Here is a 13427-nt window from a genome sequence, read left to right as displayed (position 1 = left end):
AAAAGGAAAAGGAAAAGGGAAGAAGAGAAAGACAAGGCTTCTTATTAAAGGAGCTGTCTATCTGTCATAGTTAGCTGAGAAACTAAAGCAGATGCAAAATTTGAGCCTTCCGTAGGCACGTTGAGGTAGTCTGAGGGAATGCTAGTGGACTGCAGCCAATACCAAATTTAAATATGGGAGTTGTATTTCTCCTCCAGTCTACATTACTCATAAAGGTCTAAGACCTGAGGTTACGTTCAAGCAGACTGGGTTGAGAGGAACAAACTCTATGCCAGTTTTCATGTAATTAGGAGAAACCAACCACTTCATGTGGAAATCTCCTGGCTCCTGTTTAAAATCACAGAAGGCATAATGTGCCACATCTGAAGTAGTGCTTAATAAATGGGACAGTACACAGTGCACTGCTGAGGACCTGAAGTTTGTGCCATGAACAGTTTCTCACAGGCTTATGTCTGCACCTTTTGTCAGGTTCAGATAATAATGTGTTCAGTGTCAATATGGCAAATTTCCCAGGTTGAAAATTTGAAAAGATATTCCTCAGACTAAAGATGGTGTTATAAATTGCATGATTACAATTGATTGTTTCTTTCATTTATTTCAGGCCAGGTGTTTAAAGGTATTTATATTAATGCTACTTTCTTCACTTGGTTAATGCCAAACAGAAAGTAATTTTTTTAATCAAATTGAACCTAAAAAGTGTTTTTAAAAAAGATAAATAACTTGCCAGTACTGTAAATTAGACATTTCTATAAACTTGATTCCTGGATATTTAATTTATGAAATCATAGGATGAATTAAAGTTGGAAAAGACCGCTAAGACCATCTAGTCCAACCACCAATTCAAATGGTACAGCAAATAATGTGGAACAATGTAATTCATGTAAGTCCTGTTTATTGTGCTGCAAATTCATCATTTCATGATATGTTTTTCCCTACCTATGAAGAATTACTGTTCTTTAACCTCTTCAGCACATCCCTGCTCACTTTCACTTGGAGATGCATAATAATGGCTTTACTTTTAGGAGGAGAATTTGTTTGTGAGTTTTCTTTTGTCTGTATGACCTCTGAGTAAATATTGCAGAGTACTTTTATTTATAACAATGCCACATAGAGACCAGGAGATGGCAGCAGTTGCTAATAATTACATTGTAAAGGAAGCTTGTTTATAAAATTACAAGAAAGGACAAATTAGGTGTACACATATGTAAAACACTGCAGAATAACTTTTTTTTGTGTGTTATTTGCTTACTTTTAAATTTTAAAGCAAACTATTAAATGCAAATTTCAAATACACGTTAAAGAATTTGTTCTAACGCTGATTTTTTTTTTTTTAATGTAGTTATTAATATTACCCAGCCTAGTTTCAGTGGCACAGATGTCTTTGGATATACTTCATTCCTAGCTTACGCTACAATCCCAAATATCACCTTCTACTATGAATTCCACTTAAAATTTCAGTTGTTAAACCACCACTCAGCTTTACAAGACAACTTGATATTTTTCACTGGACAGAAGGGCCAAGGTAAGATTTTTTATTATGGTGTATTGCAGACTTTAAAATATTCCCCATACAAGTAGGGTGATATAACATCTTTAGGAAGGAGATAATCTCTTCAATACTTACTTTCAGAAAGTGCAAAGTAAGCAATCAGACTGTAGAAAAGCTTGGGTTTTTTCCATAAAGAAGTATAACCATTAAAATTAAACACTAGAAACTAGTAATCTGATGCTTGAGGTAGCAGATTTCTGAAGAAAATGTATGAAAACAAAATTCTTTTTTCAGTCATCAGCATGAATTTCAAGATTGATTGCACTTATTTGGACATCAGTTTTGGAAGATGCTGCCTCAAATCTCCTTATACTGATACTTACTGTAATGGAAAGTCAGTTCAGCTATCCAGCATGTCACAGACACCCTGTCATTTCTTCTTCCTGTGTCCTCAAACAACTTGCCACAGAGGCATCTATGAATTGCTACTGCTGTCACAGAGGCTGCACTTCCATGGCCCACAAGAATGGCACACACCCCGGGGGCAGCCAGGATTGGATTCTGTGTTCTTTGTGTAAAATACTAGCCCTTAACTCTGAGTCACTCAGTGCAAGTTAACTCAATATAATTATATTGCTACAACTGTGTATGTGTAGGAAAGTATTCCACTTGGTCTGAATAGCACAGTTGAGAAGCATGTTATATAAATCTGCTTACAATATCTGCACTGAGTTTTTAACAGTGCTTTACGTATCTCTGAATGTAGAATGCTGGCACAGTCTCAGAGATGAATGAGGTACATTGTGATACTCATGTCTTGTCCATTTTAGCACTACTAACAGCATGGGATCCACTACACTGATGAATGTTGAGAAAAAATTAGTGAAATGTTATTGCAAACATACAGCACTCAGGGTAGAAACTTCTATAATTTAATGATCATAGAAAGTATTTTACTTATTTATACCATACTTGTTTATACAATTAGAATATGAGCTGGCATTTGTATTGAGAGCTGTGAGATAGGATTGTGGATGGTAGAAATTTTGTCTGTCATTTTCAGCTGTTCAATTAGAAACTGGGCATGGACTTGTCACTGCAAAACCATTTTCATGTTGCCATTCAGAAAGCAATTTTCAGAAATCAGTGTTCCCATCACTAAGTTTTAGTAATAGTCACAGAATCATATAATGGTTTGGGTTGGAAAGAATCTTTAAGGTCATCTACTTCCAACCCCCCCCTGCTGTAGGCAGAGACACCTCCCACTACACCTGATTGCCCAAAGCCTCATCCAGCCACAGTGTGGGGGCATCCACAGCCTCTCTGGGTAACCTGTTCCAATGTCTCATCACCCTCACAGTGGTGGGGATAACAAATAATAAATAGCTCTTCTGTAATACAAACACAAGCAAATGCCTAGAACATTCTTTTCAATGACAAAAACCAACCACAGAATTTATGAACATTTCTGCAACCTTGGAAACTGAATTTCAGACTGTTGGTAAAGAAATTGTAGGAAGCAACCAAATAAAGACCAATTTGTCCACTATCTTTGCTGAGGTTAGAAAAAAAGTCAAATATAAAATAAACACCATTGGTGTTGAAAAATAACCTGCATTTCTTTTTCAGCTGCAAAAATCAAAGCAGAATGCAGAACATTTGTTTTAATATGAATAATATAGATCCAAAAAATTGACTGTTTATTTGCACCAAAGTCTATTTCAGAAAGGCTTGCCTGCAAGTCATACCCTGTAGTGTCAAAGTTATAGTGAGCATTGTTCTTGCAGCCATATTTAGCTAAGCTGAAAATTAAAACAAATTCTTAGTGGATCTTCCATGGTGTCATTTTTATTAACCAGAATACTACATTCTGAGATTATTATGTAGTTGTCAGGTGGAAACTTGGCTTATTACCATCAGTATCTAATTTTTTTCATGAACAATGCCAGCCATGTCTAACATCTTCTTCCTCTTACCTCCACAAAGCCGGAAGTCTTGTTCTACTATCTCACTTCATACTGAACTTCTCACAGTTCTCAGACTAACAGTCCTCTGGATTTCTCCTTCTCCTAGTGTATACATCTCCTTCTTCATTTCTCAGATCTGTAGCTTAACACTGCATCCGTCGTGAAAAGGAGCCAGGGCTACCTCCCACCCCAGTTCACCCCTTGGTGCTGGGAGGGAAAGAATCTGGAGTGAGGCAGTGAAGCTGAACCTGGCAAAAGTGGGTGGAAGTGCACCACAAACTGATGTATTTTCAGTGGATTTGGAGGATTTTTTGTGAGTCAGCATTCACTGAATCCTGACATAAGTAGCTACTCTGCTTTTGTCTTTTCAGGTCTGAATGGAGATGATTTTTTGGTGTTAGGCCTCTGCGATGGCAGAGTAGTATATAGCTACAATCTAGGTTCTGGCACAGCAACAATCGTTAGCAAACCACTTGACCTGACTCTCAATATTCATGTCATCCACCTTGGCAGATATCTCCAGAAAGGCTGGCTGAAGGTAAGAAATTGTTGAGGAAGGGTGCACGTTTAAATTATGGTGTGTTTTGTTGTTTTTTTTTTTCTTCCATATTAAAGTGTAAAAATGATGGCATTATGTTTCCCTGTTAAGTTTGGAGGGCTCTTTTCATTAGTATTTCCCAAATAAAATCTTTTGTTGTAACAAGTATACATGTTTCGTTGAAAGGTGGATGATCAGAAGAATAAAACTATCACTTCTCCTGGAAGGCTGGTTGGACTCAATGTCTTCAGTCAGTTTTATTTAGGGGGCTATCATGAGTATAATCCAGAACTCCTACCCAAGGGATCCAGATTTAAGAACGGCTTTCAAGGTAAAGATTATACTCTTTTCCATCCCTGCTAAACTGTGCAGTTTCAGATTCCTCCTGTCCATCTATCAAGGAAGAAACCAGAAAAATGAGAAGACAGCAGAGACCAGAGCTAAAAGTGCAACCTAGATAGTGGACTAGAGAGGCAAGACAAACTTCAGGTCTGTTCTTGTTTGCTAATTATTATGCCTTAATAATATATGGCAAATAGTGAGGAGCTTCTAATCACACTGAGCACAAAGTCTACATGCAAGGCTGACTTAAAAGGCAGTGCATCTGCTTGGTAACCGTCCCTTCCAGTACCTGAAGGAGGCCTACAGGAAAGCTGAGGAGGGACTTCTTACAAGTGCATGTAGTGACAGGATGAGGGAAAATGGCTTTAAACTGGAAGAGGGTAGATTTAGATTAGACATCAGGAAGAAATTCTTTACTGGGTGATGAGATATTGGAACAGGTTGCCCAGCAAAGTTGTGAATGCCCCCTCCCTGTAAGCTTTCAAGGCCTGGCTGGATGGGGCTTTGAGCAACCTGGTCTAGGGAGAGGTGTCCCTGTCTATAGCAGGGTGTTTGGAACTAGATGACCTTGAAGGTCCCTTCTAACCCTTCTAACTAGCAATTCTTTGATTCTGTGATCCAAGATCAGAAGATAAGGAACCTATAATCTGAGAGATACCAAACCAAGATATGAACAGGTGAGGAAATGACATGACATCAGCTATTTAGGTACAGGTTAAAATTAAATGTTTGTGATAGTTCAAGATAAGCTACAGGGAAAGCCGACAAAAATATACAATATTATGCCTGTACTTCTATGACTATACTAAGGTAGAAAACTCTTTTGTCCTTTTATTCAGGGCAGCCAGAGAAGTAGCAGACAGCACTTAAGATGTGATGAACAACAGTGGCAGATAGCATTGTGGGTGGGGGAGTCAAAAAAAGGTCTGTGATTTGTAAACTGTTTGACTGGGGTGAAAGCTATTAATTAAATTTAGAGTAAAAAATTTGTTGATAGGAAGCCCCAAATGTGGTCTACGGAGCCACAGGGTGAAAGATTGCAATCACAAAGGTAGTAAGTATATCCTCTGTGTGTTCACTGTCTAAATACATCTGATTTCAGCTAACTTGCATCAAATGCTGATCTTTGGTATGAAACTGAGTTCAACTCACAAAGTCAGAAACTTCTTTTGTGTTCCTCTTGCAAACTTGTCTGTGCCAGAAAACCTCTCCACTCTTCAGAATATTTGGCAGTGTTTCCTTATAGGAGGCCCAGAACTGTCCCAGAGTAAAAAGGATCCAGGTCAGAAGGAAGGCACATTCATCAGCTGATCCCCCCCATAGAAAGTTGTATAATGCTTGCACAAATCGTTGCTCTTAAAGTCCTTCATTCATATCTCACTGACCAACAGTTATAAGAAATAAGAAAATTAAATGAAAAAAATCAGTTGAATTCATAAAGTTCTGCCAAAAACCTCTCTAATATGTCCTATATGCTTTATTTATAAATGCTGGAGAACTGTTTCTGACCTATGTGTTCTGCTGGGACAATCAAATAAGTCATAGTCATGAATGTCATAATTTTCCATTATGGCCTCACCAGTTCTTGGGTACTCACTGTGCTTTCCATTGTTTACACAGAGCTCTGGGCAGCCTTTTCTTACCACTCTAGCAAGACTCAAGAGAACAGAACATGCTTTATCTGATAAACAGATGAAAAGTTAGGATTTACTGAGTTATGTGGTGGCCTAAAACCAACACCATTAAAAGGAGAAGGAATATGATATGAAGATTACAAATAAATAAACATCAAACTTGATTGTATGTTTTTTAAATTGCTTAATGTGAGTTTTTAAATTACCAGTTATGGGACAGTATAAACAAAACTACAAAATGTGTGCAATAAGAAAAATCCTATTTAAGAAAGCTTCCTATTCTAAAGTTGTTCTAACTGTTGTTAAAATCGTTATCTTGCTACATGTTTTTCAAACTAAGTTATGATTATATTAAAAAAATATATCTTCTGCAGATTGCTCTGGTAATCTAATGGCAAGTTTTCCAAAAGTGAAGGGAAAAAAAAAACAGAAAAGTAGAGCTATAAGATTTAGATACATATTTCAGTATTTAGATATCTAAAGAAGATGCATTTGTTTTTCATAGTTACTATGGATCTGCCTTACTTAGTAATTCCTTGAGGGACTAAAAAAGCCACAGGTCGTCCAGTTTGTACCTTACATAGCATATAATTTGTCACCATGTCAAATGTTTATAAATCCAAGTTTAAAAACTTTTGTAAATAAATTCAAATAACATTGCCATAAAAGATGTCCTATTATATAAAGCTAGGTGCAATGAGCATTAAGTGTACTAGGATTTGTCAAGCCACTCTGAAAACATTACTTTTTTAGATGATGATGAAAATCACACTTGTCTTACTTTACTGTTGTATTAAGTGTCAGCAAAAGTTCATGTCAGCAAAAGTGTCAGTGAAAGGTGTAAAACCTGCTATTCTAATACTTCTTTGCATAAAGATAATATGGTCAAAGGGAGGAGCCCCAAACTAATAGCAAATCAAAGCATTTGCAAATCAACCATCTCGACAAATGTTCCGACATTCGTTAGATCAGAATTCTATCAATAAATGTGAGGCACAAAGCAGTCATCTTTTTCTGGAATTCTCACATGACTTGTGTAGGTAATAATTAATTTGAAGTCCTTGTCTGTGACATAGGCAATAGAAAAAGTCCTTTTTTTTTCTATTAGGAGCTGAAGAAAAACCCATTATTAGGCATTTCTTATGTCTCTCACATGCAAGTTTGTTTCATAAGTGATTTCAGTGAATTTTGAAAACACTGGTATCAAGTGAATTTTAAAAAATAAGTACAATTAATTGAAGTCTTCATATCATGAATTGAAGCATTCACCCCCCTTTAAAAGGTCCTTTTCAGCAATTCAAGTCCACGTTCTCTGCCTGCAGTCTGTTAGTTGGTTCTGTCTGGATTCCTATATATTTGACATTGAACAGATGTACTATCCTCTGTCCTACTTTTTTTTAAGACCATTTTTACCTGATGTAGTTGCATTCTTATAAAAGCATGTGTGTGTGAAAATACAAATTTAGACCCACATCATTCTCACATTAGTCTCTGACTTATCCTTCTGTCTGCTCCTTGAGAAATTACTTCTGCTGTTTTTACGTGCCATTAATGAAGGGTCTTAAAATCATTCACCCATGTACTGAACAGAAAATAGCCAGCATAACTTCAGCTTTTGGAGGTGGTACAATTGCCCATCCATCACGAAGACATTCTGGTGTAACCCATTCAGTGACAGATTACAGAGTACTGTTGCTTGATTTGTTTTGTCTTCCTGCACCTTTTTTACCATCCGTTTCTTTCTCCTTTTTACCTCTAAGGTTGCATTTTTGATGTGCAAGTTCGCACCAACATGAATCAGGAGTTCAAATCACCAGGGAATCCAGAAGGTCACCCCAATTCTGGTCGCAGTGTGGGGCAATGTAAAGCTTCTCCATGCAGTTTAATAAAATGCGGAAATGGTGGGAGGTGCATGGAAAGTGGCTCTACTGTTTAGTAAGTATAAAAAATTTCTTTCTAGGCTACAGCACAGACTGGTCACTAGGCTTAGTAACTATGATAATTTAGTTGCTTGATGACAGAAATCTTCAGAAATCTATCATATCAGAAAGCAAGAAAATCACTGAAGGGTTTCATTTCATTTCAACACTCCCATCCCTGGAGGAGTTCAAGGCCAGGTTGGATGAGGCCCTGGGAAGACTGATGTGGTGGGTAGCAGCCCTGCCTGTGGCTGGGCTTTAAGGTCTCATCCAACCCAATTCTAAGATACGATTCTATGAAAATCAAACCCAACATTTTAAAGTTGATAGGACATTTGCTGGGGATCTGTTGTAGAAATTCAGTGGGCTGTTCAAGCTCCTGGAAAAAAAAAAAAAAAAAAAACCACCTGGTTCTAAAGCTATTAAGGCTTTACTACATATTGGAAAATTCACCCCTGAGACACAGCTTTCAGTTCCCCTCCCCATTTCTCTTAAGAGCATACTTATATGCTTTTAAATGCAGTAGTGAAGAAATGCTTTGAAAGGTCTGAAAAACACAATTTGGAATTACTTTCCAACTGCTGAGCTATACAATGTCACAACTGTTGGAACTTGCAGGTTCCTTTCAGAACTATTAAATCCTTAGCTGTCAGCCTGTTAGATATTCCTGAAGAAAAAGAAAGGAGAAGACATTTATAGCAATATTAGAGAAGTCACAAAATCAAAAACGCAAACATAAATAGCAGAAACGTAAACTGAAGTATACACCTCCCATGTGTCTTCCTGTACCAGCATTAAGTCCTAGCTTCAGGAACTTATCCAGCACCATCTTCATGTCTGTAAGGTATACAAAGCTACCACTAGCAAGATCAAGAGAACATCTGGAATAGAGGTGACAACCTGAAGTAGCAGTTGGTGACTGAGCTGTGCTGGAACCTCTAAAATTGCAGATAAAGCTCGTTTTCATCTAGATTAATATTTTCTATTGCAGATTTCTTTAGGGATTGTTGTAAAATTGGGAGGTTATTTGCATTTAGTTTGGTGAGCTGTTTGCTTGGTTTTGATCTGTACTGATCTCCTTCTGTGTTATACTCCTGCCCTCATATTTCAGAGCAGCTATGTTGTCACAGACTATATTTATACAGGCATGTATGTACCAGTAATGGCCAGTTTCACTTCTCACAAGATAAATAAATAAAAATTCAATTAAAAAAAAAAAAAAAACCTGTGAATGTAGCAGGTGCATGACTTCTACTGATGTATAGTAGCTGTCAGTAATGTCTTGCATTTTTCAGCAGAATTTCCCTCTGTTCTTAAATCATCTGTGTTCCTCTGTAAAGCATTGTCCTCGATTTGAGTTCGGATATTTTTGTCCTGAAATGAGATTTCCTCAGAAGTTTTTCTTGCTGTGTTGAACTATTTTTATGTCTTGCTTCCATCGCTCTGCCAGAAAGCGTGCAGTGCCATGTAAATTCAGTTTCTACAGGGAAAATGCTTTGATTTAAATAGAAGCAGTAATATACAGCATTAAACTTTACATTCTGGCCAGAATCTGAGTAAAGCTACATTGTTTAACAGAATTAAGAGGAAATATTTGAATAATAAAGTAAAGAATTTTAAGTTCGAGAAACAATAATATGCTCCACTATTTCATTTATAGCACAAAATTATACATAACAAAAAATTATCTTTCTCCAAAAGTAATGTCTCTTATTTTTTCCATGAAAACTATGACATATACAAAGAGCATAATAGTACTATTTGATAGAGAAAATTTCCTGCTACAAAATGCTGTTTTTCAACACAGCCACCACCATTATCTACGCATTTTCACTGACAATGAACAAGAGTCTGCATGGCATGCTCATAAAAATCTGCATGGCTGTCCAAAACATGGCTTATGTTTCACGTTGCTGTCACCACTGCTGAAATACACCACCCAATGCCTCACTGTGCACACATCTACTGCTTGGTATCCATAAATGTTCAGCAAGCATCAATGAATGTCAGTGGGTGCAATTATTTCCACATGGAGGAATTCTGTTACATACGCATCTTTGCTTCCGTGTCAAACTCCATTTGCTCAGACTGCCCCTCTGCTGCCATCTGTCACACAACAAAAAAGTGTAATGGAATATTGGTGGGAAGGTTAAACCTCTACTGCCATAGCACAAATTTCTGCCTCTGATGTTGTGGGCCAACATAATAAAATAGGAGGTATTCCTTTCAGGGCCGCTCACATACATCTAACAAGATTGTTTATGAAGTGTTATGGCTATTCCATAAAGTTCCTGAAGTGAGAGGGAGAGTATGTTTTCTCTATACTTTGAAAAGAACATCATGCATCATGGGTAGGGTTGCATTTGCTGAATGTAAGCCTATACTGGCACTTTAGATACCCTTGGGTAGGCTGCTTGTCCTTCAGCTGTATCTTTGAACAGCTCAGGATTTGTATAAGTTTTCTATCGTATCTCTGAGACACATGTGGATTTCTCAGTATTCTATAACATTTCAAATAGCACTGGCAGCCTGGGCTCAGGAAATTAAATCCTATCTTCATACTGTACAGGGATAACCCATGAAATAAGCTGTTTTTTTATTATTAGGTTTGATTTCATTCAAAACAAATTTCAATGCAAGGATATAACCAATTTTCAATGAAAGGACATGCTTTTATAGTTTGTAAGAAGAAAAGCAATTTCTGTGTTTATTATGTTTTAGATCAGTAAGATATGACAGCCTTATATATGACAGATATGACTTTTGCAACAAATTATTGTACTCTTTATTTAAATGCCATTAATTTTATTCCAATCTTAATTTTTTCCACACTCCACTTTTGCCTTATAGCATGAAGACAAACTGTATTTCATAATGCTTTAGTTTCCTAATGCCTTTGTTTAAAGTCACCTTTATTAAGAGATCTCCTCCATTACTCAGCATCTTTAAGATCCAATACATGGGAAACCGAAGAAATATACCCAGAAATCTCCAGTAGCTTGGGCTGACCTCACAAGCCTTTATGAACCTGACTACTGTCTTTCTGGAACTGTAGTCAGAGGCCAGATGGGATACCCCAAGGAGCTTTAGTTGGCACTAAACATCTGCCTCATCTCTGTTGGCCTAACTCATTAGGTAAATTAATTGAGCCTCTCATCTCCATTGAGTAGATACTCATCTTAAATGTAGACACCTGCTCTCAGGTGCACCTTCACCGATTCAGGTGTGTGAATCTGCAGGGTTGAATCCCTGGTTTACTGATATAAGGAAATTTGTTTGATTTGATGCCATGCTTGACACTTCGCACTTCGACTCATCCTAGTTTATGCAACCAAAGCTACCTTGAGTTATTTGTAGAGCAAAACACACAGTAAAAATCCACAAGTATTATTGTTTCTTGTGGATATTGAGACTATAATTCAAATATTAAAAATAATGTGTTCTGTATTATATACAGTTTTCTTGCAATAAGACATCAAAAAAGATAAATTATAAGCTTTGCTACTATGTTCTTTTGTTAGCTGTTTTGGAGCAGAAGATTAAATATAGGCATACAAGGCTTGAATATCTTCATTACTTTGTTACTGAAATATTGATTTCTTTTGGAAATAACGCTGCATTCTTTCCTTTCACTTAACCACCATAGTTGTGACTGTCTGGCTGGATGGAAAGGTGCATTTTGCACAGAAATGGTGACAGTATGTGATCCAGAGCATGATCCTCCACATCTGTGCAAGCAAGGCGGTACCTGTGTGCCATTGCCTAATGGCTACACGTGCCACTGTCCTCTAGGAACAAGTGGCACCTATTGTGAACAAGGTATGTCAAGTGAATAGCATGTGTACATAGAGTTGCTTGATAATAATGTCCAGGCAGATAAAAAACACAGTATTTTGTTGCATATGAAAGTAATGTGAAATGAAGTCACACAGTACAAAACAGATTTTATTTCATAAATAAGTGGTGCTATTTTCTATTAAAAAAAGCAAATCATTTAAAACTATGAAATATTAGATATTGCTTTCTGACTTTGCTTATTTTCATCACCTTTTTTCCCTCTGTTTTTTTTTTTTTGTTTGTTTGTTTCTTTGTTTGGTTTTTTTTTTCCAAATTAGTCAACCAAACTCAGAGGCAGCTAGGCGTTGTTGGGTACATTGTTGGGTACATTGCATTCCAGAGCAATGTTAAAAAGATTCTTTCCTTAGTTCAATTCCCAAGCTCACCTTAATGAAGTACATTGGGGCATATATTTAAGAGATCAGATGTACACCAGAAACTGTAAGCATTTGGGATCTTATCCAACCTGCGCTGATATTAGTGGGGAGGCAGCTGTTCACTTCACTAGCTATTTGATAGGGATGCTCCGAGAATGTTTCCTGTTACATCCCTGTGACAATCTTCAGTTGTCTGCTCTCCGTGGTTTTCTTCCAGTGTATCACCATTGAAACGTGTCCTCAATCTGCCTGTCTTTTGTCTCTCACACTTAATTATAGGAATCCTTTATCAAGGTGTTTTCTTCTATAAGAAATTGTACAAATGAGTATCCGACACTGTGCATACACAAGTGCTACATGTTCAGGGACTTTTCCTCTAAGAGAGTGAAGTGCTTCTGTGTGCAAAGAGGTGTAGTATGAGTTGCACCTTCTATTCTGAAGGTTCAAGCTTTTGGGTTCAAAATAGTATTGCAGAAATGTGAATTTCTTTCAAAATGTTCTCTTCACATCTTTTGAAGAACTCTGGTTACTGTTAAATAGCTCCCATTTCAATCTGCCTGCCAAAGTCCATCCACTCTTGTTGTGTCTATAGAGCAAGCTTCAAACACAAAATTGATGAGTTGAACTTTTTCTGACTTGATGGTCAGTCCTCATCCATTGATACGGTTTAAAAATCCCATTAAAGACAGCATTTGCTATCTGTAGGCTGAAATCAAAGAGAATATAGCTTCTGGAAACTGTTTCTAAAATTTTTAATCCATGCCCACAACAGCCTAAAAGAAGACTGTCATTCTCTTAGTAATTCCTTCAGCTGGTAAACATATTGCATGGATCTCCAGTCTTTTGGCTTGCTTGGGCCACAGTGAGTGAAGAGGAATTGTCTTGGACTGCACATGAAATATATAATAGAGGTAATGTATATAAGTAACAAAACTTATTTACAGATATATGTTAAAACAAAAAAGAGAGTAACACAAACATAAAACAAATGGGTTGGGCACATATGCAATTAGAGGGTTCCTCTCTGTTTTATTTAAAAGCTTTCTTTATAAAATAGGGTCTGTTGGTCCTCAACAAACTCTTTGCCCCGCATTTAACCTTACTCTGGCAGAGTAATTAATTATCATGAGATTTTTCAAAGCCCAGTTTGCACTTTTAGTGGATGGCAAATTGCTAAAAAAAAACAGCTGTTTATCAAGATTGAACATCTTATCTCTGGATTTATGGTGGTTATTGGAGCCAAAAGAAAAGGAGACAGAGAGGAATGAATGGCCCAGGGGACCAGAAGAGAATGGAGGGAAATTAAGTTATGGAGACTAATGAA

General features: G+C 37.0%; 1 protein-coding gene across 1 annotated transcript in view; it reads left to right on the top strand.

Moving 5' to 3' along the window:
- The window catches only part of EYS (eyes shut homolog), a 660788-nt gene that overhangs the window by 627221 nt on the left and 20140 nt on the right, over positions 1 to 13427 (top strand). Inside the window, exons 35-39 of the mRNA XM_042829470.1 lie at positions 1340 to 1522; positions 3828 to 3994; positions 4181 to 4325; positions 7731 to 7905; positions 11536 to 11708. Coding sequence (XP_042685404.1) covers positions 1340 to 1522; positions 3828 to 3994; positions 4181 to 4325; positions 7731 to 7905; positions 11536 to 11708 — 843 coding nt within the window. The remainder of the gene's footprint in view (positions 1 to 1339; positions 1523 to 3827; positions 3995 to 4180; positions 4326 to 7730; positions 7906 to 11535; positions 11709 to 13427) is intronic.

The sequence above is a fragment of the Centrocercus urophasianus genome, unplaced genomic scaffold, assembly GCF_019232065.1.
Source record: "Centrocercus urophasianus isolate 14NV4802_14NV808 unplaced genomic scaffold, USGS_Curo_1.0 seq_10, whole genome shotgun sequence".
NCBI classification, from domain to species: Eukaryota; Metazoa; Chordata; class Aves; order Galliformes; family Phasianidae; genus Centrocercus; species Centrocercus urophasianus.
The sequence above is the reverse complement of the archived record's forward strand: the minus strand, read 5'-3'. Positions and strand labels throughout refer to the sequence as shown.